This window comes from Bos indicus x Bos taurus, chromosome 22, assembly GCF_003369695.1.
Source record: "Bos indicus x Bos taurus breed Angus x Brahman F1 hybrid chromosome 22, Bos_hybrid_MaternalHap_v2.0, whole genome shotgun sequence".
Lineage (NCBI taxonomy): Eukaryota > Metazoa > Chordata > Mammalia > Artiodactyla > Bovidae > Bos > Bos indicus x Bos taurus.
The window spans coordinates 47564951-47589074 of record NC_040097.1 but is presented as its reverse complement, the minus strand read 5'-3'; the positions used below and the strand labels follow the sequence as shown (position 1 = coordinate 47589074).

At 43.5% G+C, this 24124-nt stretch overlaps 1 protein-coding gene across 4 annotated transcripts in view; it reads left to right on the top strand.

Annotated features, from left to right (window-relative positions):
- Nucleotides 1-23874, top strand: part of ENTPD3 (ectonucleoside triphosphate diphosphohydrolase 3) — a 34473-nt gene extending 10599 nt beyond the window's left edge. For 2 of the 4 annotated variants that reach the window (XM_027523234.1, XM_027523235.1), the window contains 8 exons: nt 2430-2547; nt 10587-10737; nt 13068-13227; nt 14173-14406; nt 19141-19413; nt 19576-19686; nt 20537-20674; nt 22516-23874. In XM_027523234.1, coding sequence (XP_027379035.1) covers nt 2430-2547; nt 10587-10737; nt 13068-13227; nt 14173-14406; nt 19141-19413; nt 19576-19686; nt 20537-20674; nt 22516-22752 — 1422 coding nt within the window. In that variant the 3' untranslated portion in view covers nt 22753-23874. Of the gene's footprint in view, nt 1-2429; nt 2548-10586; nt 10738-13067; nt 13228-14172; nt 14407-19140; nt 19414-19575; nt 19687-20209; nt 20411-20536; nt 20675-22515 lie in introns of those variants that run through there. The other 2 variants (XM_027523236.1, XM_027523237.1) reach the window with 2 other exon arrangements.
- The last annotated feature ends 250 nt before the right edge of the window (nt 23875-24124 follow it).

The window sequence follows — 24124 nt, the reverse complement described above, 5'->3', positions numbered from 1 at the left end:
TCCATGACCATGGGTTAATATGGAAGACTGTTTCTTTTCGGTTGACCCACTGAGTGTGTCTTCAGTTCTGCATCAGGCCATGTTTTTTTTTCTGACAGTGCATTAAACAGAGGGTGACTTGCTGCTTTTCACCCAAACATCACCCACTTCATTGAACTGAATGAAATTCATTCTCCTCTTACACCTTCCTCCATGGAACCACATTGAGTTGCACTGATCTAGGCAGATGAACTCTGAAAACTGGTTAAAGACCAATTTTTGCACTTTTGAAAATGCCAGTGAAAGATGGTGGGGTGGGGGTGGATTGTGTTAGTGAGAAGTAGCCCTGGGCCTCAAGGCTGCTGTCAGTACATCAGCAGGTACCCAAGGGGCTGCCATTTCTCCTGCAAATCTCAGAGCAAAGTCTCTGGCGGCACCCACTGTGGTGAAAACTAAATCCCATTTTTCTGGAGTTACAAATGAAAATGGACATTCTTCTTTCTTTCTGATCTTGGCCCAGGAACCCTAAGCGTTCTTCATGAAGGGTTGGAATAAAGAAGCTTTGGGGGTAGACAGTGTGGTATCCTCTTGAGTGGCTGCCTTCTTATGCTCGCGCTCCTATCAGTACCTGGCCTGGAGGGGCCGGTGGAGGGGTAGGGAGCAGGTTGGCAGCAGAGGGAAGGAAAGCAAGCACTGACACAGAGGCTCAGACCTCTGGAGTGCCTGATTTCCTTCCATTTCAACCTGTGCTTTAATCTCATGGGGAGCCTCTGCCTGGAACAGATTGTGAACAATGCCTCCCTTGTTTGCCATTATGTCAGGATCCCAAGCAACACGCGTCATCAGACTGAAGAGCCCAGTTGAAGAGGCTGTTCAAGTTCAAATACCAGTGTACACAGGGTGTTCTCAATCTTCATAGAACGGAGGAGCTGGAGTAACACTTTTTTGTTTGCTCCTATTTCAAATGAAGCAAGTGTTCATGGCAGAGTTTAGAATCAGGGGACTGGTTAAATGAATTACTGTATGTCTCACAGTCAATGTGATGACTGTCTTAAAAATCATGATGTCAGTATTTTTACTGATAGGGAGAGATGTTCTTGATATACTGTTTTAGTAAGAAAAGAGCATTGGAGAAGCTTCTGTGTAGTATAATCCTGTGTTGATTTTAAAAATTATGAAGCATAGGTGTATATGTAGTTGTATGCACAGAAGACCATTGGAAAAGATATATAACAAGGTGTTAAAACAGTAGTTGGGTTTGAGGAGTGTTACTCACTTTTCCTTCCTTTTTTTCTTGCTTTGTAATTTTATTTATTTTGCTTACTGGGTTTTCTATGTAGCTTGTACTTATTGAACAGCCAGTAAGCATCAGCCAGATGGTCTCCTATTTACTTCCGAAAGGAAGTTGTCTGAAAATGATGGAATCCAGAGAGGTTAGGTCTCTTACACAACATCGGAAAAGTAGGAATCCATCCGATTTGACCTGCCTCCAGAACCCAACGTCATCTTCCTCTCTGAGACAGGCTAGGCTAACTCAGTGGCAGAGGAATTGGGGAAAAGCTGCCACCCAGAAGTCTCTGATGCCCTGGGCTGACTCCAGCCCAACCAGATACTGACCTAGGTCAGCATAACTCGTTCCTGTGCCCCTTGGCTGCTACTGCATGCTGTGTTCTGGGCAGGTCTGGTCCAGGGCCTGGGCTGGGCCTCACCTTCAAGCAAAGCTTTCTGGTAACTGCCTCAAGCTGGGTGAGATGGCTGGCAATACCCTCCTGTCCATTCTTCCACACATGAGTCACCAAAGTGAGGTGATATATCAATAATCTTTCATATTTTGTTTTTCTCCTCTTTAAGTACTTCCTACCATGGTTTCCTATTGATTGCTTATTCCCAGGCAGATAGTCCTGGAAATTTGGACAAGAAACGGTAGCAAGGTGACTGACGATTCATTTTCCTCCTGAGACCCAGGTGGCTTCTGACCTCCCCCACCTCCACCCTGCAGAATCTGGATGAAGAGAAATCAGGAGATTGTCTTTGCATGCACAATCTTTGGGGTACTCATCTTTAACCTTGGCTGCATATCGGAATCACCACGGGAGCTTTAAGAACTGTTTGTGCCTGGGTCGACTGACAAAGATTCTGATTTAATGAGTCTCGGGTATAGCCTTGGCATTGCGAGCTTCAAAAGCTCCCTAAGTGATTCCACTGTGAACCAAGGCTGAGAACTGTGGCCTAGAACACCTGACCCACCTCCGCCCCACCCCTCCCTCCAGTCTACAGAAACAAAGTTGGTTTGGAGAAAATAGTTTTTTCTTCTTGGTCAGGTTCTATATAAAGGAAGCAGTGTGGGTTAAACTCTTGGGATGACTCAGGGTTCTCAGTGGTTCTCTGGGAAAAGGGGTCCTCAGAGAGGCTGAGCCTGTAATTAACTCTCCATCCCCCCTTTTATTCAGTATGGAATTGTACTTGATGCCGGGTCTTCCAGAACCACAATCTACGTGTATCAATGGCCAGCAGAGAAGGCGAATAATACTGGAGTGGTCAGTCAAAGCTTCAAATGCAACGTGAAAGGTAAGACCCAAGGGAAGAAGGGAGAGTCCTAATGTCCTTAGAGGCCTGCAGGGGTCCTGAAATACTGCCTGGAGGCGAGGAGTGAGCACTGGGCTGGGTGTCAGGGAAATATGAGGCCTCTTGTTAGCGCTGCTACTCTTCAGTACAGTGACCTTAGGCTAGCCCCTTCCCTTCTCTGGATTTCAGATTTCTCATCTGTAAAACGGGAAGTGGGGTGTCAAGAACTGTGACTGGTGTGATACGGATGCTGGTGAAAGACCCAAAACTCCTGTGAGAAACACAGGAGAGTTTATTGCTCACACAAACGCCCGAGGATCAGCGTTTTCTTGTCCTGGTTCTCTGAGCTCCAATTTGCACAGGGTGATGTGTAGAGAGTGCCAGATGGTACCTGCTTGCACTGTGGGTTGTATTACCAAAAAGGAACCCTGAGATTAGAGAACCTGAAAGATTTATAATGGGCACCTGCCCTGCTCTGGAGGGAAACACTATGTGTATCTTCTTAGCCTGTTCATTATGCAAATATCCCTGAACAGATAGTCCAGAACAACAGCAGTGAGTGCCTCTGCTCATAAGACATACAGAAACGTGAGAAACTCATGAAAGCAATGGCACCCCACTCCAGTACTCTTGCCTGGAAAATCCCATGGACGGAGGGCCTGGTGGGCTGTAGTCCATGGGGTCGCTAAGACTCGGACACGACTGAGCGACTTCACTTTCACTTTTCACTTCCATGCATTGGAGAAGGAAATGGCAACCCACTCCAGTGTTCTTGCCTGGAGAATCCCAGGGACGGGGGAGCCTGGTGGGCTGCCGTCTATGGGGTCGCACAGAGTCAGACATGACTGAAGCGACTTAGCAGCAGCAGCAGCAGGAAAATTATATTCCAGTTGTCTGTGTATGGTGGGAGGGGAGGGTAAAAAGAGAGAGAGAGATGGACCATCTGTAAACAAACAGGCTTGTGTGGCTCTGTTCCAGTAAAGCTTTCTTTATGGACCCTGAAATTCTGAATTTAAAATAATTCTCAAATGTCACAAAATATTATTTAAAAAAATGTTCAACACCATCTAAAAATAATGCACAAATATCTCAGTTCATAGACTGTATAAAAGAAGGTGGCAAACTGTATATGGCTAGGGAGCTGCCAACTCTGAAACAGAACGTTATCAGTGTCTTTAATGACCCTCCATGCGCTTCCTGCTTCCTCCACAATATATCCTGAATGTTATGTTGACTATTTACTTGTTCTTTTTTATAGTTTTGTCCTTATGCATTTAGTTTTTCCTGGTTTTGGAAAAGGAATCAAGCGTATATTTATACAATTGGAAGCAAACATTTATTCTGTAATTTGCTTTGTTCACTACCACTTGGTTTTTAAAATCCATCTCTGTTGCTATGAGTACCTGGTTCATTTTTCCCTGTTGAGGGATATTTGTATTTCCCTGGTTACTAATAAGGTTAAGTTTCTTTTTATATATTTATGACTATTTCTGTTTCTGTGAAATGCCTGTTCATGTCTTTTGCTCATTTTTCTACTGAATTGCTTGACATTTTCCTATTGAGTTGTGGAATCCTTTGTCTTTATTCCGAATATGAATGCTTTGCTATATTATTATTATATTGTTGCTAATCTCTCTCACAGTTTATGGTTTATCTTTTTAGTTTTTCATGATGCCCTTTGACAAATAAAAGTTCTCAATTTTTACGAAGGTACAGTTATCAGTCTTCTCCCTTTTCATTTGCTCTTTTGTATGTTTTATTTAAGAAATCCTTCCCTAACTTGAAGTCATAAAGATATTTTTCTATCAAAAGTTTGGGACTCCCCTGGCAGTCCAGTGGTTAAGGCTCCACGCTTCCACTGCAGGGGTCACGGGTTTAGGCCATGTGGCACAATCAAAACAAAAAAGTTTTATAAATTTGCCTTTTACAATTAAGTCTTTAGGCCACATAATCAAACCCAGTTAGTGAATGTATATGTATGTGCCACCCTCTTTAGAGCACTATGATATGTGACTTGCCCTGGATCTTCCCAACAAGTGTACAGGATAGGTTGTAACCTGTAGGGATACCCTCAGCCTAGAGGATGAGTTAGACTCTGGGCCAGTCACCCCAAGCAACTTCCTTCATTTCCCTCAATAAGCTGCTCAAATAGAATACTTTCTTGCAGATCGTGGTATAGAAAATGTTGGGAAGCAGAATTAGCCTTTCCCGTAGAGAGACCAGGAGTTGTCTCTGGATAACCAGGGTGCATTCTGATCATCTGCCCTTCCATGGAGGGCAGCCAGGAGCTTGCTGACCCCAGGACATAGGTGTCACTTAGGGTCTTAAGAAGCAGATGCGCAGACAGAGGCTGGGGTGCAAGGGAGTGATGAGTGATCCACATCCGTGGAAAGGAGGCAGAAAGAGGAGGATTGCACAGAAAGAGAAGTCAGATTGCAACTCAGGCGTTGCAGAGCTCCAGCCGATTAGAGGTGTCCTGCACTGGGTATAAATGGTCGGAAATGACTGGATGTGATTCCTCCTGTCACTGTCAGTTATTGGATGTTGCCAGCTTGGGAAGAAAGTATTGACCAAGGCAGTTTTCTGCAGCTAAAGAAAACCCCGAAGGAACTAACATCTGGACACTAAGCCTTTATTTGAAGGGGCATCTGTGTGGCACTTCTCTGGGCTCCTCACAATAGGGGACTTCCATGTCGTCTGAGCACTGCTTGCATCATTACCTGCAGCTCACCAGCAGCAGCAGCCTTTCTGAAACTTCAGCCAGAGATCCCATCTCTGTTCTCCTAATTTCTGAGCTATTTCTTCACTCTGAAGCATGCAACAGGATGCTTTTTTAGGAAAGACAGACCAGCCACTCCAAGCACAGATGATAATGTAGGACAGTGATTAAGACTTCACCCTCATCCCTACTGTGAAAGCTCTGGAAACTCATCTGAGCTCTCTGCATCTTGACTCCCTCACCTCTAAAATAAAAAGCATAGTAACAGTAATACCCACCCCACAGGAATGATTTGGATTAAATGACATAATATGTATAAAGCAGGTCCATGGGGTTTTTCAGGCAAGAATACTGGAGTGGGTTGCCATTTCTTCCTTCAGGGGATCTTCCCGAGAGCCTGGCGGGCTACAGTCCATGAGGTCACAAAGAGTCAGACACAACTCAGCAACTAAGCACCAGCACATATAAAGCAGGTAGCAAAGACCTGGCATACAGTAGGCACTCAATAATTGTTAGCTATTAATTATGTGGCACCACACTTTAGAATTCCCAGTGGATATTCTTGCTAAAAGGCTGTTCTAACATAGTTGTAAGATCTGCCTCTAGCCCCGGGAGGGCAGTTCAGCCAAGTCAGTTGTGATGGCCTCAAACTGCAGGAAGAGGTGGCACTTTCGTGGGGAGGGACCCAGGCAGTCTCTCAGGGGCAGGGGCCCTTGGCCCACCCTGGATGTGATTTAGGGGAGGGGCAGGGTCATGGAGCCCACACCACATCCATAAATGGATCTTCTCTCTTTGATCACAGTAGCCTCAGGGATCCATATATACTTGGAATGACCAGAAGACCACAAACTACAGCTCAAATAACAGAGCTGAAGTTTGGCAAGTGTCATCCACTGGAAGATAAGTGGCTTCGCCAAGCATAATTTGGGTTTCTAGTTTCTCGGTTGCAGATTTCCCCAGGACTTCCCTGCCTCGGCCAGTGTGAGGGAGTGGTGAATGTTTGCTTGCCTAGCAGTATTTCCTGAATGCCCAGGGCCTTAGAAATACCTTTCTCAGGGCATTCTTGGTGGGCGTCCGCCCTCCGGCGCTGCTGTTTCCTGTGAGCTCAGTGGGTGCTGCCTTAGCTCCTGGGCGCCATGCTGGGGTCTGTTGCTCTGGCTGCTTATGTTAAAGCCATTCTCTGAGGGTCACTGGTCCCTTGCCTGTCCCTCATCTCTTGTGTAGGATGCACTGCTCAGGCTTCCTGCGCCCTTCTCTCAGAGGTGACAGTCATGTTTTCCCTTTACACCAGCAGTTAAAAAATTTTCAACTCCACTGAGACTAGACTTAACCATCTCCATTGAAATACCTTAAAAAGTTGCTCTAGGGACCAGGTCACTATAGTGTTGAAAACAATCTTTTGCTCAGAACATATCTTTTGCTCCTGTCCCACCTCAAGTAAGTCTTATGCCAGCTGTCCAACCCTCTCTTCTCAGATTGGAATAGCAGTTTTAGCTCTTTCGTTGGAGTGTCCCAGTATTCCATGAGCCTGTGAACCCAATCTCCTTTTCCCTCTGGGAAGCTTAAGGGAACCTTATGAAAATAGGTCCCTGAGGGATATGCTCAAATACCCCACATTTCAACATTCTAGCAAGGCTCCTAACCAGTTCCTGTCCAGAGATCAGCTCTTGCAGAAATATATTTCGTTTGGTCCAGACTGAACTACACAATCCCCTTCCTCTAGTGTGGTGGGCTGATCTGAAAATCTCACTGATTGATTGATTCATATACTTAATAAGTATTTATTTGGGTACTTGCTATTTGCCAATAACTGTTCTTGACACTGGGAATTCTAAAATAACCAAAATGTACAAAGTCTCTACTGTTACAGAACTTACAGTCTAATGAAGGAGAGACAGCAAATAAATGGGTATCGATGTCAATCAGAAATGCTGTGAAGAGAAAGTAAGCCAGCTAGGTGGATAGAGAGTAATCATGCGATTTCATGGGACAGCAAAGAAGGTGACAGCTAAGCAGAGACCAAAGTGAGATGAGGGGTGAGCCATGCATATGTTTGAGGGAAGAACGTGCTAGCAGAGGGCATGGCAAGAGAAAAGACCACGGGTGGCAGCGGCTCAGCATTTTCTAGGAAAAGCAAAGGGGCCAGTGTGACTGGAGCAGAACGAGGAAGAGATTCAAGTGGGAAATGAGGCTGGAGCTGTCGCAGAGGCCAGCTCAGGGAGGACCTTGAGATGCAGTAAGGGCTTTGACTTCTACTCAAATGAGTTTTGTTCAAAGTATATTGGGAACCCATTAGGAGATTCTGACCAGGGAGCTAACATGAGATGACATCACTTTAACAGATCACTCTGTCAATGTAGAACATGTAGTCAAGAGACTAAGATTAGAGGCAGGGAAACCAGGGTTACTAGAGCAGTGCAAGTGGGAGGTGATGTTTGGGTGGTCTAGCCTAGACATGTGCTTCTCAACGTGGGGCAATTTTGCCCCCCAGGGAACATTTGTTGATATCTGGGGACATTATTTTTTAATTATTTTTATTTATTTAATGAATTTATTTGGCTGCACCAGGTCTTAGTTGTGCATATGGGAATCTTAGTTCCCTGACTAGGGATCGAACCCAGGCCCCCTGCGTTGGGAGCATGGAGTTTTAGCCACTGGACCACCAGGGAAGTCCCTGTGGGGACATTTTTAGTTTTCACAGCTGGGGTTTGTGGTGCTGCTGGCGTCTAGTGGTAGAGAACAAGGATGCTGCTAACCATTGCATGACTTGCAGAACAGTCCCCACAACAAAGAAAGATCCAGCCCAAAAAGTCAGTAGCGCGGAGGCTGAGAAACGCTGATTGACAATGGTTCTGGGGAAGGAGTGAGAAGTGCTGAGATTGGAGCCATATTTTGGAAGTAGAGCCAACATTTTACGATCATTTTAATGTACGGCATCCTGGCTGATGGTACCTGACCATCAGTTCTGACCTGAGTGACTGTGTGCATGACAGTACTGTCTCCTGAGAGGGGGCAACACTGGGGCTTGGGGCTGTGGCATGGATTAAGGAATCTGGTTTTGAATATATTAAGTTGGAGGTGCCAATAAAGCATCTAAGTCAGGGGACTTTTCAGCATACGTTCAGAAAAAGCAAACTTTTTCTGTAAAGAGCTAGAGGATAAATATTTTTCATTTGTTGGCCACGTGATCTCTGTTCCAACCATTTAACTCTCCTACTTTAGCATGAAAGCAGCCATAGACCATCTGGAGACAAATTAGTATGTATGTATTTCAAGAAGACTTGGTTTATGGACACTTGTATATGCCTAACAGGATATACCCTAAGGACAAAAAGAACTTCAAAAAAATTTAAACTGTTTTCAATAATCCTACAACTGGTGGTAGTGCTGGTACTGCCATTGAATATACTCATATTCATTTGCTTTATGAGTCTCATACTGAGACTCATAAAGCAAATGAGTTATTAAGTTGGAGGGTCTAGGGAACAGGATTTTTAGCATAGGAAAAGGAAGATAAAGATACAAGATTAGTGAATTCAAGAGAAAAATTGAAGTTTTGAATTAGAAATACCACTAAGAATTCATGACATCTTTTCTCTTGAAATAAAGTTTTCTCTAGGTCTGTCTTCTGAAAAGGCTTGAAATGAGCACCCTAACTTCTAAATTTTGGATACTAGATACCATTACTCAATAAAAGAAATCAGGATTTCTTGGAGAAAAGGCAGATTCCAGATCTGGGGCAGGAAGTATATAGGTCATTGATACATCTCATCATATCATAAAGCAAAGAAGTTCTTAAAGGTTTCTGGGATCATGTCAAAAGGACGCAGCTGCCAAACTGAAGAAAGCACCACTGGATAAAGATGGGCCATCAATAAGAATAATAACTGCAATATTACATATCAAACATATCTGTAGATTCATAAGCCCTTAAAGATATTAAACAAACAAGTAAAATCCCTCATTGGTTAAGTTAAGAAGATACTGGAGGTGCAATATACTATATATATATATATATATATATATATATATATATATGGCATATATATAAATTTTTAAAATTTATTTGGTCACGTGGCATGTGGGATATTAGCTCCCCAACCAGGGATTGAACCTCTGCCACCTACGTTGGAAGTGTGGAGTCAACCACTGGACTGCCAGGGAAGTCTACAATCAATATTTTTTATGCTGGTAAATAAAGGGAAAGAATCAAGCACATATCTATCCAGCCTTCCCTGTACAAACTGTATTATAGGGTAACCAAGCAGTTAATGATGGGGAAGTTTTCTTCTCTTAAAAGCATTTTAGATAAAAAGTGAAACAAGAATGATGGAAATAAAATATCACCATTTCACAAACCCTAATAGGCTAATGGATCTAAGCAATGATCATTGATGCCTATTAACAGCACAGAGAGAAACAACCAGATGCTTGTGCCTCTTATTGGAAATGCACATCCCTACAAATTACTCTTTCTGAAAAAGTTCAGACCTGAATCTGATTAAGCCTCTGTGTTCAGTTACCAATTTATAGAAAACACTGAAACCAAATAACATATTAAATGAACCATGGAGATGCGGTTAGCAAATTCTAGACTTTAGGAAACTATAGGACAAATGAAATTGCAAGGGAAAAAGTGTTTAATTACAAAGAAAAATTAGAAAGAGAGGGCAGAATCTATATATTAAAGGAGACTTAAATGACATGGCAACCAATTATAATGGATGGAATTTATTGGGGCCCTAATTCAAACAAATTAGAGAGAGGTAGAGGGAGAGAAAAAATGTGAATATGGAGGAAATGTGAATCTTAATTAGATATTTAATTATATTAAGTGATTATTTTTTAAACTTTTAGATAGACTAATGAGACTATGGTTATGTTTCTTTAAAAGACGTCTTATCTTTTAATGATATATACTGAAATATTTATAGAATGAAATGATACCATGTCTGCAGTTTGCTTCATGAGGAGAGACTGGGAGAGTGCAGATGGGGCAAGATTGATCACTGTTAAAACTGGAAGATGGGTGCATGGGTTTGTTGTACTCTTCTCTCTACTTTTATTTATATTTGAAATTTCCGTAATGAGAACCTTTTTTCAAAGCAGGTCTCAGCTCATTTTTTTTCACCTTTGTAATTCTTTCCTTCTACATTTTGGGAATTGACTCATCTATGTGGCCACGTGGAACTTAGCACATACACTGTTTTCAATCCCCTACAAAAACCCATTAATTTCCAGAGCTGATTTGCATTATTTAAAAGTTGTATGGCTCTTGTTGGTTCCTGGGAATGCTAAGAAGTGATGAATGCTTGCTCTTCAGGCTCTGGGATCTCCAACTATGCGGAAAACCCCCAAGATGCCCCCAAAGCCTTTGAGGATTGCATGCAAAAAGTCAAGGGGCACATTCCAGTCAGTCTCCATGGATCCACCTGCGTTTACCTGGGGGCCACAGCTGGGATGCGATTACTGAGGTGAGAGCTCGAATGGCACAGAGGAGCCCGTTGGACCAACACAGCCAGGAATGTGTTGAACCTTTCCAAGAATATAACTGTATTTCTGGGAAATAATCCCATATTCTGCCATAAATTTAGGCTTTAAAAGTTGGGAAACTTTTAGTCTTAATACTCAGAAAGAAACAATTCTATATTTGATTCCCTTCCCCATGGTGATTTTATTGAGAACTCTGAAAAAAAAGGAAAGTAACATGAAATCTAGTCATGGGATGTACCTCTAGTTTTCTTGAAAAGTAGAAACTGTTTTTGACCATCAGGGATTTCCCTGGTGGCTCAGTGGTAAAGAATCGGCCTGCCAGTGGGGAGACTCAGGTTTGATCCCTGATCTGGGGAGGTCCCCTGGAGAAGGGCATAGTAACCCCCTCCAGTGTTCTTGCCTGGGAAATTCCACAGACAGAGGAGCATGGCAGGCTACAGTCCATTGGGTCATAAAAGAGTAGAACACAACTGAGCGACTAAATAACAATTTTAATACCTGTGCACAACCAGTTCCACTAAATGTAAGCCACTATACTACTAAGCTATTTAGCTTCTATCCACATACAAAATGTCACCAAAATATCTGCTTTCAAATAATGGGAATTCTGCTCCTCGCCCCAAGGCCTTTGGAGTTACTATAAAAAATAAACATTTCATTCAATTAAGCAGTTCCTTCTAAATTTTCAGCCATGACTTTTAGCCCCATTGTATTGTTTTTGAATGTCCTTTCTCATTTTTTTTCTCCATGATAATATTTCCTTGACCTTGAAATAAAAGAAAAACAGTTTTTTAAAAACCCATCAAACTTAAAACTACCGAAATTAAAGGGCAGATGCTGCCCTAAACTTTGAAAATAAGGCTTTCTCCCCAAATGATGACACTCATTTGGTTGCAAAGTCACTTTGTCTATGATCCTAGGAATGTAAAATTACATGTATTTTCTTCACCACATGCAGAAACTTCAAGGGAACAAACAGAGTCGCTTTCAGATGATAAATCAAAAAGATCATGAAGCACTTTCAGTTGGATTGAGCCTTTTCCCTGTAGTTTTTCTCTCGTTTTTTTCTATTCCTATGTCCTGGTTGATCAAGTAGAATGTGGAAGGAAGTCAGGTTTCTTTCCTTACTCTTGGATTCTGCAGTGTGTTTTCAAGATTGCTGTGTTTCCCTGAAATAGAAATGATATAGAAATCCCTTCCTTCTGTCTTTTCTTTCTAATGGAAGCAAAGAACTCAACTTTGTCAACTTTGTCTTGGTTGCTTTCTTCTCCCAGTCCTCTCAGTGAGAAATCATTCAAGGCTCTGTGATTTATAGCCATGAAAAAAGAAACATGAAATAGAAAGTCTTCCCCTTAGCCAGAAGGTGAATGTTACATTTGAATAGATATTGACACTTCTTTGTGAACTCTTTCACAACTTCCTGATGGTGATCCATTTCTTCTGAGGAACTAGTTGATATTTTAATTGCAAGAAAAGTCAAATATAGAAAAAACAATCATTTGAGTCTCTGGGATGAGAACTAATTAAACTAAGAAAATTATTCATTATTTTCCAAGCAGTGATAAATTGCTACTGAACTGGAATGGACTTCAGCTTGTAGCATTGCTCTTTCTTCTTCTTTAGCCGAGAGTGAGCCAGTGCCCCCCGAATTTCTTTAACCCTGATGAAAGGGAAAAGAGTATCCCAAGCGAGCCTTCTTCCATAAAATGGCACAGATAAATGATACAAATACACGATGTCACGGGTGATATGAATGCTACGTCACCACTCCTCCATGGGTCAGCACACTAAAGGATTTCAATTCCGTGGCAGCCATGATGGCCATCATATCCCCTCATGCCAAAGCCCTCCCAAAAAGCAAAGCGGGGACAGCGAAAAACCCCTCTTCCTTTCCACCTCCCTCCTAAGCTCCCCATCCTTCTGGCCTGATGAGGGTTTCTTTGTATAGTGCCCCAAGTGAATACTTACGCTACTCCTATGCCTTCACTAATCTCCTTTCTTCTGCTGATCTGAGACAGAGCAACAGTGATTGAGTAGGAGGCTCTTTAGCTGGTTGCTAGACAGCAGAATAGAAACAGGTAAGGGAGGAGAGGACAAGTGATATTTTTACTGGTAGCTATTTCCCTGCTTGGCAGTTTGACAGGTAACAAGTGCAGCCTGCCTTCATGGTCGCCTGGGAAGCTTCAATTTGCAGAGGGGGTTCCTGTATCTTACCTACATCTGGAAAACGGTCCCTGCCTGAGGGAGTGGGGAGGTTATTTTAAGATTGTTGTCTGGGCACTCAGCCTTTTGTGTTCTGTGCCTTGCATAGGTTGCAAAACGAAACAGCAGCTAATGAAGTCCTTGAGAGCATTGAAAACTACTTCAAGTCTCAGCCCTTTGATTTTAGGGATGCTCAAATCATTTCTGGGCAAGAGGAAGGGATATATGGATGGATTACAGCCAACTATTTAATGGGAAATTTCCTGGAGGTGTGTGAAAACAAATGCATGGTTTTTAATCTTGCTGTTTATTCTGTCCCCTGGGGTTGGTAGCTTAAGCAGAGGTGCATGCTGACAGGGCCATCTGTCCTGCGTCATTTCTTTAGGGAAACAGCAGTGATACAATAGCCAAGAAAAGACATGTATAGCTGGGACAAAGCCTTGGATACTAAGTAAGACAAATGCATGGGGGAGGGGAATATCATTTTACCAACCAACAAGAAATTTGAGGAGGGAGGGAGGATCTAAATCTTGCAGTAGGCCATGAGTCTTTTGAAATACAACTAGAGAATGACACTTCCAAGAAGCCCTGTAGCCGTCAGGAATTTACAAAGCCCTCACGCGGCCTTCTTCCTACTCACTCTGTGTCCTCAGGTCTCACACTCCGGTCTCCACACTCCCTGCTCCTTTGGTGCAGAGGAAAGCTGACTCAGAAAGATAATCACCGTGTCACAGAGGGTATAAACTGAGGGTACCTACCATGTCCAGCCTAAGACCTGTTTTCTTCTCCCTTGAATATATTTTTAGTTAATTAATTTAGTTAATATTTTGGAAATTCCCGTAGATATCCATGATTCTAGCCTCTTCTGGACTCCCTCACTCCCCAAAAGTTGGAAGAGCTGGTCACAGCAGACTCACATTCCTGCATGCCAACAACCAACTGGAACAGAGTCTATATCTCATGCATTCCCCAGATGGCCACAGTCCTCACCATTCCCGGTTGTGTACACCTAATCTACTCACTCATTTATGTTGCCTGTCCAGTCCCTGAAAGCATTTGAGTTCACCACCCATGAAACAAAGGAGAGATTTGGCCCTGAATGCACCCCGTGTCATACTTCTTAGCAATAGGAGATGGATCCTGGGTGATGAACCCTGGCCAATCAGAGATGGCACCTTTGGTCTTTTTTCTTGTTTCTTTTTCCAACTGTGTAGAAGAGCCTGTGGCATATGTGGGTGCATCCGAGTGGAAAGGAGACCACAGGGGCCCTGGATTTGGGTGGTGCCTCCACCCAAATATCCTTCGCAGCAGAAGAGAAGGTGGGGCTGAACACCAGTGACATCATGAAGGTGACCCTGTATGGCTACGAATACACGCTGTACACACACAGCTTCCAGTGCTATGGCCGGAACGAGGCTGAGAAGAGGTTTCTGGCAACCCTCCTTCAGGTACCTGAGCCACGGGGCGACAGGTGTTCCCTCGGGGGTCTTGGCTGAGGGGAAGATGCCTTGCCTTCTGGGGTCTGTCCTTTCCATTCCAATTAGAAGGTGGATGGAAACAGCAGCATTTTCCTGTTAACTTGTAGGGGTCCAAGCATTCTCTTTCTCTCTCTCTTTCTCTCTCTCTCTCTGATACGTTGACCATTTCCAGTGTATTTGAGTCAGAAGTCCGGGGCAATTCCAGAGCCCCAGAGGTTTTATAAATGATTCAGGACTTGGGATCCCTTTACGGACACAAACTGCTTTAAACTAGTAGCTAAAGAAGCTGGAGATTGCAGAGACTCCCCTGAGTGCAGACAAAATAATAAACCTGGTCACAGGAGAAATGCTTGCTGACAACAGAGAGGGTAGAGGACCTCCCCAGGCTCAGGCTTCTTTTAGATGAGCCTGTATTAGGCGGATTTTAATGTGCTTTATATGGTGGGATCTTAGAGCAACCAAACTCCATCACATTGATCAGTAATTTATACGGTATGGCTACTTCAGACATCAGTTAGGCTGTCACTAATATAAAGTTGACATGAGTACTGTTTGTGGCAGCGAGAGCACTAGCACCATGGATGTGACCCTGGGCCCCAAACTCCAGTGCTCAGGGGACATCCACCTCGACCATGGCTGAAAAGGGACGATGAAGATGAAAGGAGAATGAAGGGAAGGAATCTTGATCTCCTGGAAGGGCATGAGGCCAACTGGAGGCCACAGATCCTGACTTCTGAGGGGACCTGGGGCAGGGCACAGGGGCTGAGTCAGCCTCTGAATGTAGTGGACACAGCATCAGTAGGTTAACCCCCACCACTGCAGCTTACTCTTGTCATGAGGAAGGAAGCAGTATTTCCCAGCCACTAGCTGTAGAAAAATTGGATTGGTTTACAAAGAGTCATCAGTAGAACTCACATCTTCAGATCCCTGCATTTACTGAGTATTCATGCAGGGTGGATTGTGAGAATTCACCCTCCAGGTCTGGCCCTCTTCCCAAAACTTCTCTTTCAGCCTCACAGGAAAGGCTGGAGCCCCAGCACACATGTATGCCACATGTATTTTGGGGAGGGGCTGGGCACTCCTGGGGAAGACAGAGCAGGGGCCCTGCAGGCAGCCCTGAGCTACTTCTCCATGGCTCAGGAGACTTGGTGCCCAGGCCAGACTCCTAAATACACACCCCCACTCGGCCAAACCAAACCCCGCAGGGAGCTTAGTCAACCCTCTCTAACTGGGCTCCTCTTTTCTCTCTCCTTTTATTTCTAGCAATACTTAAGGCCCCTTCCTCTAGCTCTGGCCCTAGAAGGGGTGCAGGGTGAGTCAGGGAGGGCAGGGCTCCTCTGGACTTCAGATGGGAGAAGGGAGGCAGGGGAAATCACCCTTTTCCCAGGGTGAATCTAGGTTTGAGAAGCTAATCTCTTAAATTTGGCTGGCCATGAGGGTGTGTGTATGTATATTTGTGCACACTCCTACGAGATTTATTAAAGAATGACTGTCTATGTACCTAACAGTCTACAGTAGAGAAGTGAATACTCCACCTGGGTGAGGTCTCATTTGAACTTGAGAATGCAGGTCTCAAGGTGTGAGCCCAGGTCTGGGGGCAGAGGTGGGACACCCCTGCTTCTCACTGTATATAGTCAACTCACAGGGACAGGGGGCATCATCAACTTGCCTGGTAACATGTGGATGCCTGAGAGAGTGGCTTTGCCCTCTAAGCCTTCTGACTCATGTGTGGGGCAGGATCCAGGTGTGATGAGGATCACCCACAAATGCATGTCCCGACCTGCCTAGCCAATTTTTCATGTTCCAAAGACGTGTTGCCAAACCTCAGCTTAAAGGTTCCCAAAGCCTATTGCATCATGAACGCTGCCTGAGTAATTGCTTCCAGTCCAGGTCTCAGTTCCTGGACTGAAATATAAAGGGCTACAGAGTGTGGTGAGAGTGACACCTAGATACATGAAAAGTCAAAGTGTCAATCAGTTGTGGCCAACTCTTTGCAACCCCATGGACTGTAGCCTGCAAGACTCCTCTGTCCATGGAATCCTCCTGGCAAGAATATTGGAATGGGTTGCCATTTCCTACTCCAGGGGGTCTTTCTGATCCAGGAATCGAACTCAGGTCTCATGCATTGCAGGCAAATTCTTTACCATCTGAGCTACCAATATATACTTTGCAAATTATTTTCTTAATTAAGGGGTCTCCAGTGACCCCAAGGCTCAAGTCTCACTCTGATAGCATGTTAGACATTAGGGACATGCATTCACTTTCTCTTCCTTGTTAAGTAAGATTTTTTTCTTCTGGTTTTAAAGTAACCCATATTCGGTGGGGGGGTGGGGGGCGGGGCGGAGAGAAAATACAGACATAAAGAATATAAATAATAAACAACAAAACTTGGAATTACCATCATCAACATATTATTGCATTTTATTCCAGTTCTTTTTAATGCAAGAATATGTGTATTTACAAATTTGGCTTCATATGGTATATATATGGGCTTGCCAAGTGGTGCTAGTGGTAAAGAACCCGCCTGCCAATGCAAGAGACGTAAGAGACACAGGTTTGATCTCTGGGTTGGGAAGATCCTCTAGAGGAGGAAATGACAACCCACTCCAGTATTCTTGCCTGGAAAATCCCATGGATGGAGGAGCCAGGCCAGCTACAGTCCATGGGGGTTGCAAAGGGTCGAACATGACTGAGCAACTGAGCACAAGCACAGGCAGTATTCCAAACACATTATTTAAAAAGAAAAACTATGTTGGTCGTGTAGTTACAAAGGAAGTACATGACCCTTTCATGATAATGCCCTGCAAAGACTAAATTCAGGGAAGATTTATTAAATGTTGAGGGACTAAGTAACTTGGCACATTGGCAAGTTACATTTCAGGAATGCTCTAACAAATAATTCATGATCCAAAAAGAGAACTGAATTAATCTTTACTAAGCTTCTTCTTGGAAAAGGCAATGGCACCCCACTCCAGTACTCTTGCCTGGAAAATCCCATGGACGGAGGAGCCTGGTAGGCTGCAGACCATGGGGTCGTGAAGAGTCGGACACGACTGAGCGACTTCACTTTCACTTTTCCCTTTCATGCATTGGAGAAGGAAATGGCAACCCACTCCAGTGTTCTTGCCTGGAGAATCCCAGGGACGGGGGAGCCTGGTGGGCCACTGTCTATGGGGTCACACAGAGTCAGACACGACTGAAGCGACTTAGCAGCAGCAGCAGCAAGCTTCTTCTAGCCAAAAATAATTTACATTATTTTGCTTCTTCTCCAAGCCAGGCCAGAAATGACTTATTTTAATTATTAAAAAAGTATAAGTCAGATTTGGAGGGGGAAACTAAATGATTAGTTGTTGGTTTTATTTTTTTTTCTTTCAATGATTATTTCAGCCATAGGGTGACCATGACGTGATATGTTACAAATGAGACATAACAACTTTTGAACACCATAGACTTTTTCACACCACTGAAGCAGAAGGGGCCCATTTGCTGCCTCCACCGTCATATTAAGATCTTTCTGTAGGACACTCATATCAGATGAGTGTTGGACTTTTGTAGGATTCTGCATAGAATCCTACGACTGCCTTTCATTAAATGATTACATTATTTTGATGTGTACCTCAGGTTCCTCAGCAGTAAAATAAGAGAGCTGAGCTAAGTGTTTTCTGAGCCAAGATTATACTGTAGAGGATTAAAATACATTTTAGTAGCTTTGAAATTACACAGAGTTCAAATCCAATTCCTTGGAAAAGAGAGCCCATAAATTGAACCAAACACATTTTGGAATTTAGCATTAAATAAAGGGAACATTTTTCGCTATAGATAGAAGACTAGATAATCATCTGGAGAAAGTAAAATCAAATCCCTACCACAATCTTAACACCAAATAAATTACAAACAGATGGAAGATTTCTATGTAACAGGGTATTTATTACATCATTGTTTTATAATGGCACGTGATTGGAAACCAGCTAAATTTTCCTCTAGATGGGATTCCCTAAATAAAGTACAGTTTATTTGTACAGTGGAGTTCTAGGTAGCTAGCATGAAAGAAGCTAGTGTAAAAAGAAGAGGTCACTCGTACATGGACAATGAAAGGAAAATATCAAAGATATATTCTTAAGTAAGAAATGCAAGGGACAGAACAGTGTGTATAGAGCACTGCCATTTATGATTTAAAATTTAAAGAAAGAAAACGAGGGGAAAAGAAAATGTAATCACACATGCATAGAAGAAGTATACACAGAACCTCTGTCAGAATGCACTATAACTGGCAACAGTGGTTACTTCCAGGGAGGGAAGCTGGGTGGATAAAGTGGGTGGGAATGAGCCTTAATTTTCACAATACGTTTATTTGTACCTTTTTAATTGTTATTTTTAGATGGATAGATAACATGCTCTTCAAAATGGTCGATTAACCTAAACATATCTTGCTTTCTCATCCAAATGTAGTTCATAAACCCTGCTTCATGCAGCTGTGCTAAGTGCTGGAGCACAGCCTGGTATTGTGCCTGGTGCAGGGTGATAATCCCCCCTCCCCAAGTAGAGTTATTTAGGCAACCTGGGACTCCCCTTCCACCGCACGTATAATGGCCTTTTTTCCATTTCTCTCTTGGCACTGGAGGGGAACAACAGTGAGGACTTGCAAAAGGAAAGTACTTGGACCTCCACAAGAGTGATTTCTAACATCTTACTCTTTACCTACAGGATTATACCACTGAAACCACGCTCACCAACCCTTGTTACCCTCAGAATTACATCACCACCTTCACTGAGGCACAGGTGTTTGGCAGCCTGTGTACAGAGGACCTGAGACCTGAAAGATATAATCCCAACAACACCATCACTTTTGAAGGAACCGGGGACCCATCACTGTGTAGGGAAAAGGTGGCTTCCCTATTCAACTTCAGCGCTTGCCATGATCACGAAGCTTGTTCCTTTGATGGGGTGTATCAGCCAAGAGTTAAAGGGTCATTTGTGGTAAGAGCAAAACAACAGAGATTCCTTTTCCCCCTACTGATTATTTCTCACCTTCCTGTCTTTCCTCTGCTGAGGTGTTTCCCGCTTTCTTATTCCCTGCCCTGAAACCTTCATTATATCGCATTCTGAGAAATGATTTCCTTCTGTACAACTTCCTTACAGGCTTTTGCAGGATTCTACTATACAGCCAATGCTTTCAACCTTTCAGGTAGCTTTTCTCTGCACGCCTTCAACTTGAGCACCTGGAATTTCTGCTCAAAGAATTGGAATCAGGTCAGTATTTAAAGAAAAAGGACCCATATTGGTACAAAACAGTATAGCAGAGCAGATTTCATTTGTGCCTCTGTGTGTGTGTACGTGTGTGTATGTATGTTCTGAATCTGACTTTTATGCTGTTCTCCTTCACCACATCTGTAAGATTAATAAGGAACCCCAGCTCACAGCTGTGTTGTGATTAGATTACAGCAGTAATTAGATTAAATGTTCTGTACATGGGCACAATGTTTGTAACAGTGTCTGGCATGTAACAAGCACTCTATAAACTTACGATTGCTGTTCCATGATATTGTATGCGTGCTAAGTCGCTTCAGTCCAACTCTTTGTGACCCTATGAACTGTCCAGGCTCCTCTAGCCATGGGATTCTCCAGGCAAGAATACTGGAGTGGGTTGCCATTTCCTTCTCCAGGGGATCTTCCCAACCCAGGGATCAAACCTGCATCTGTTATGTCTCCTGCATTGGCAGGCGCATTCTTTACCACTCGGTTATGTTGTAAAGGGATTTTTTTTTTAATATAGGAGATGTGGTGTATATATACAATGGAATATCACTCAGCCATTAAGAAGAATGAAATTGTGCCATTTTTAGCAACATGAGTGGACCTGGAGGGTATTATGCTTAGTGAAATAAGTCAGATGGAGGAAGACAGATACTGTACTTTATCACGTATATGTGGAATCTAAAAAATGAAACAAATAAACAGATTTTTTGTCATTGTATTATTTTATAGTAATTTTAATGATTAAATTCTCTGATAAGATTCTTTAAAATATAACTGTGACCTAAGCTGTTCTGAAATGCGCATTTTAAAACCTGCCTCCTCCCTGTTTTGAACTTGCCTTCAGCTCCCACTGCTGCTGCCTCAGTTTGATGAGCAGTATGCACGCTCCTACTGCTTCTCGGCCCACTATATCTACCATTTGCTTGTAAGTGGATACAAATTCACCGAGGAGAGCTGGCCCCAAATACATTTTAAAAAGGAAGTAAGTCAAAGCACAAATTGTTTTCCTCTTCTTCCTCCCAAAAATAGATGTTTGGTTGTACGTGTGTGAAAGAAATGTAGGAGATAAGTGGGAATTGGGGATTTAAACTTGCTGAATGGGAGCCAATGAGGCTTGATCCCTGGTGAGCTTATGAGAAGAGATAATGGAGAATTTAGAGGAAGTGGTCTTCCTTCTATGTGAAACCTTCTATGTGAGCTGAGGAAGCCAAGAACTGTGGACTCTGAGCTCTGTGGGGGTAGCTTTCACATAGAAGAAACCTTCTATGTGAGCTGAGGAAGTCAAGAACTGTGGACTCTGAGCTCTGTGGGGACAGGACTTGCTTGATCATCCTCACATTCCTAGCACTCACACACGGCTGAGAACATAGAAGGCTCTTGGTAAATATTGTTGCGTGAATCCATAAATATGTTAAGGAACTGAAACTTTTTATCCTGACAAGAAGCTTCAAATACAATTTTGTTAAGAGGATAGTAACTAACTGATCTCCACTTTACACAGATGTCAGAGGGAGATCTATTCTTTAGAGCACAGGGATTAAGTTAGCAGCCGTTAAGTAAGGATTTGATCTTGGAATGAGTCTGAGGTCACTGTATTCACTTTCAAGTGTCCAGAATGGTCTGACTCTGGAATGACAGCCAACTGGTGAGGCGCCTCTGTACTTTGCTTTCAGGACTCAGCCTTGCTGTTGTGTTGATCCAGCACTCTGTTCCCCAGGTTCTTGGAGGGTTTTCTCATTTCAGGAATAGCAGATGTAAAGCCTGAAGTATGTCTGGAGTCAGTCTGTACAATATGAGCTTCAGCAGTAATTAGATTAAAGCAAGCAACATCCAGTATTAGGCTTGTGACTGTTTTACATAGATAAAATTGAGTCAGCCATAAAAAATAAGGATGTCTGGAGACAGATAAGGACTGCTGGTGGCATGTACTCTCCAAGCTTTGTTTCTAATTAATCTAATTACCAGAAAAGCACATTATGATTTTCCATTAAATACCAATTTGGGGGGATACATAATTCTAGGTTTCAAGTTCCTTTCTTTTATTTATAAAGAATTTAATATCAGTCAAATCAGTATTCAAATGTGAGGATATAAAAAGACTTCAGGAGATTTGCCAAACAAAGATTTATATCCCAAATATGTGGGGGATTTCCTCGGTGGCTCAGTAGATGAGAATCCACCTGCCACTGCAGGGGACATGGGTTCAATCCCTGGTCTGGGAAGATTCCACATGCCAGGGAGCAACTAAATCCACGCACCACAACTACTGAGCCTGTGCACCTTCGAGTCTGTGCTCTGCAACAAGAGAAGACACCGCAGTGAGAGAGAGCGGATGGAAGATTACAAATGTGAAACGTTTATACATCTCAAAAATGACCTAAAACCATGCAAGCAAAAATTGATGGAACAACCAGATGGAACTGACACAGTCTGCTTCCCACTTAGACTGACCTTCTTTTCCTAGAAACTGGTCCTGGGTTTGGTAAAACATGCATCACCTCTTTCTTTAGCTGTAGACTCTAATGTACCCAGTGATCGAAAAATTTCCACTGCTGTTAACTGTGCCCTCTTCACGCCGGCTGTGATGAGGCTGTGAGGATTAGTTCTCTGCAGTGTGGGAGGTTTGGCACTCAAGCCTTTGTGGTCATGATGACCAGAGTTCTAGACCAGTCTCTGCAGTTTCTGAACTTAGGCAAGTCTGTTGACCTCCTTAGGCCACAGTTCCTGGGGGTGTCTCAGGAGGGTGACCGTGGTGTGTCCTGGGGATATAATCTGTGCCTCAAGCCCAGTCCTGAGAACTGAGCCATCTCCTCTACTCCACAGGTGGGGAACAGCAGCATAGCCTGGTCTCTTGGCTACATGCTCAGCCTGACCAACCAGATCCCAGCCGAAAGCCCCCTCATCCGCCTGCCTATCAAGCCATCTGCCTTCGTGGGCACCCTCGCCTTCTTTGCAGCAGTGGCCTTGCTGTGTCTGACATATCTCGTATACTTGTGTGTGTTGTCCAGGAATCAGAGGCGCTCCCAGCATGCCTTGGACAACATGGTGGACTCTGAGTGAGCCTCACAGAGTGGTTCCTAGAGCCTGAGAGCTGCCCATAACCAGCTTGGGGGGCACCAGACAATGCAAGCAAAATGTCCATCTTCGGGAAACACAGCTAAAGTCCAATGCCTAGGTCCTGTGCCTCTCAGATACTGATTTATGTCAAAACACCTCTTGGGAAGTCCCTCAACTGTTCTGTGCACATTCCTCTGCCAGAGACCCCGCCACCCACTAGCTGACCTATTGGGGAACAGAGGAGAGACAGGCCATCAAGGTCAGCCTCCTTATTCCAAGTGTCCCACAGGAAGAGTAAGTTGAGAAGATGACAGATGAAATGTGGACGAGTTGACCTCAGGGCTCAGTTTGCATTTTCCCTCCTTCAAAAATGCCATAGTCCTCCCAGTAGGATTGGAAATTGGCAGGTGTCTAGTAAGCATCTGGTCCAATCAAATATCTCATTTTATGGCTTCCTCTCATTGGTCCTTAACTAAGAATTTCCTTGACAACCATTAATAACATTGAGCTCCCTCAGCTTGGCAGAATATTGTGTCTAGGGGAAAATCCTCCTTCACCCCCAAGGACAGTGGCCACAGCCAAGCTTCTGTCATGCAGGCAGAACCTGAAGGGCAGAGCCACACAGGACATCCACCAGAACACTACAGGCCATTCCTGAAGTAGGGTTCCCTCTCAGGGCTCTGGTCATTAGATCGCCACCTGCGTGTGTTATCATCCTCGTTGCCTCCCCTTCCCACTGCTCTGTGCCCTTGTGAACTGTCTATTCCTAGCAAGGCTATCATGCTCCAGATCATTTTGTCTTTGCTAGGCTTTTGCTTAGGGTTGTCTTTCCATCATTAGCACCCTGTGTATATTTCACCCACCATTCCCACAGGGCCACCTGATGCTGTCACAGGACATCCTCTTCTCTGATTTGCTTACCAATCACTTTCCTAGATGGTAGGCCTTTGCACACAGTAGCCATAGTTCCTGACTTTGAGGGCAGAAAGGAAGCTGCAGGGATATTTAACTCCAAAGTGGGAAGGGACTCTAGCAAGTCCAATGGCTGCAAAGTAAAAATCAACATTCTCTCAGATTATAGCTTGTTCACTGAGTACAGAATAAAGGAGACTTATTTTATTGTGACTTGCAGTGTGTGTTTGTTACCATGCAAACAGTACTCTTTCTCTTCAGGACCCAAGGTGGCATCTATGAAAAGAAGCTAAACAACTAAAAAAGTTTTGAGCAAACTTTCCTAGTGTATTAAGAAAGTCACACATCAATATCACCTTTATTCCAAAGAGCTCAAAGTGTTTCACTTTAATAAACCTTCAGTTCCTTGAGATAACTGAGTCCAACATTTCCTTACCTTATCTGACATTGCAAAGCTTCTGTG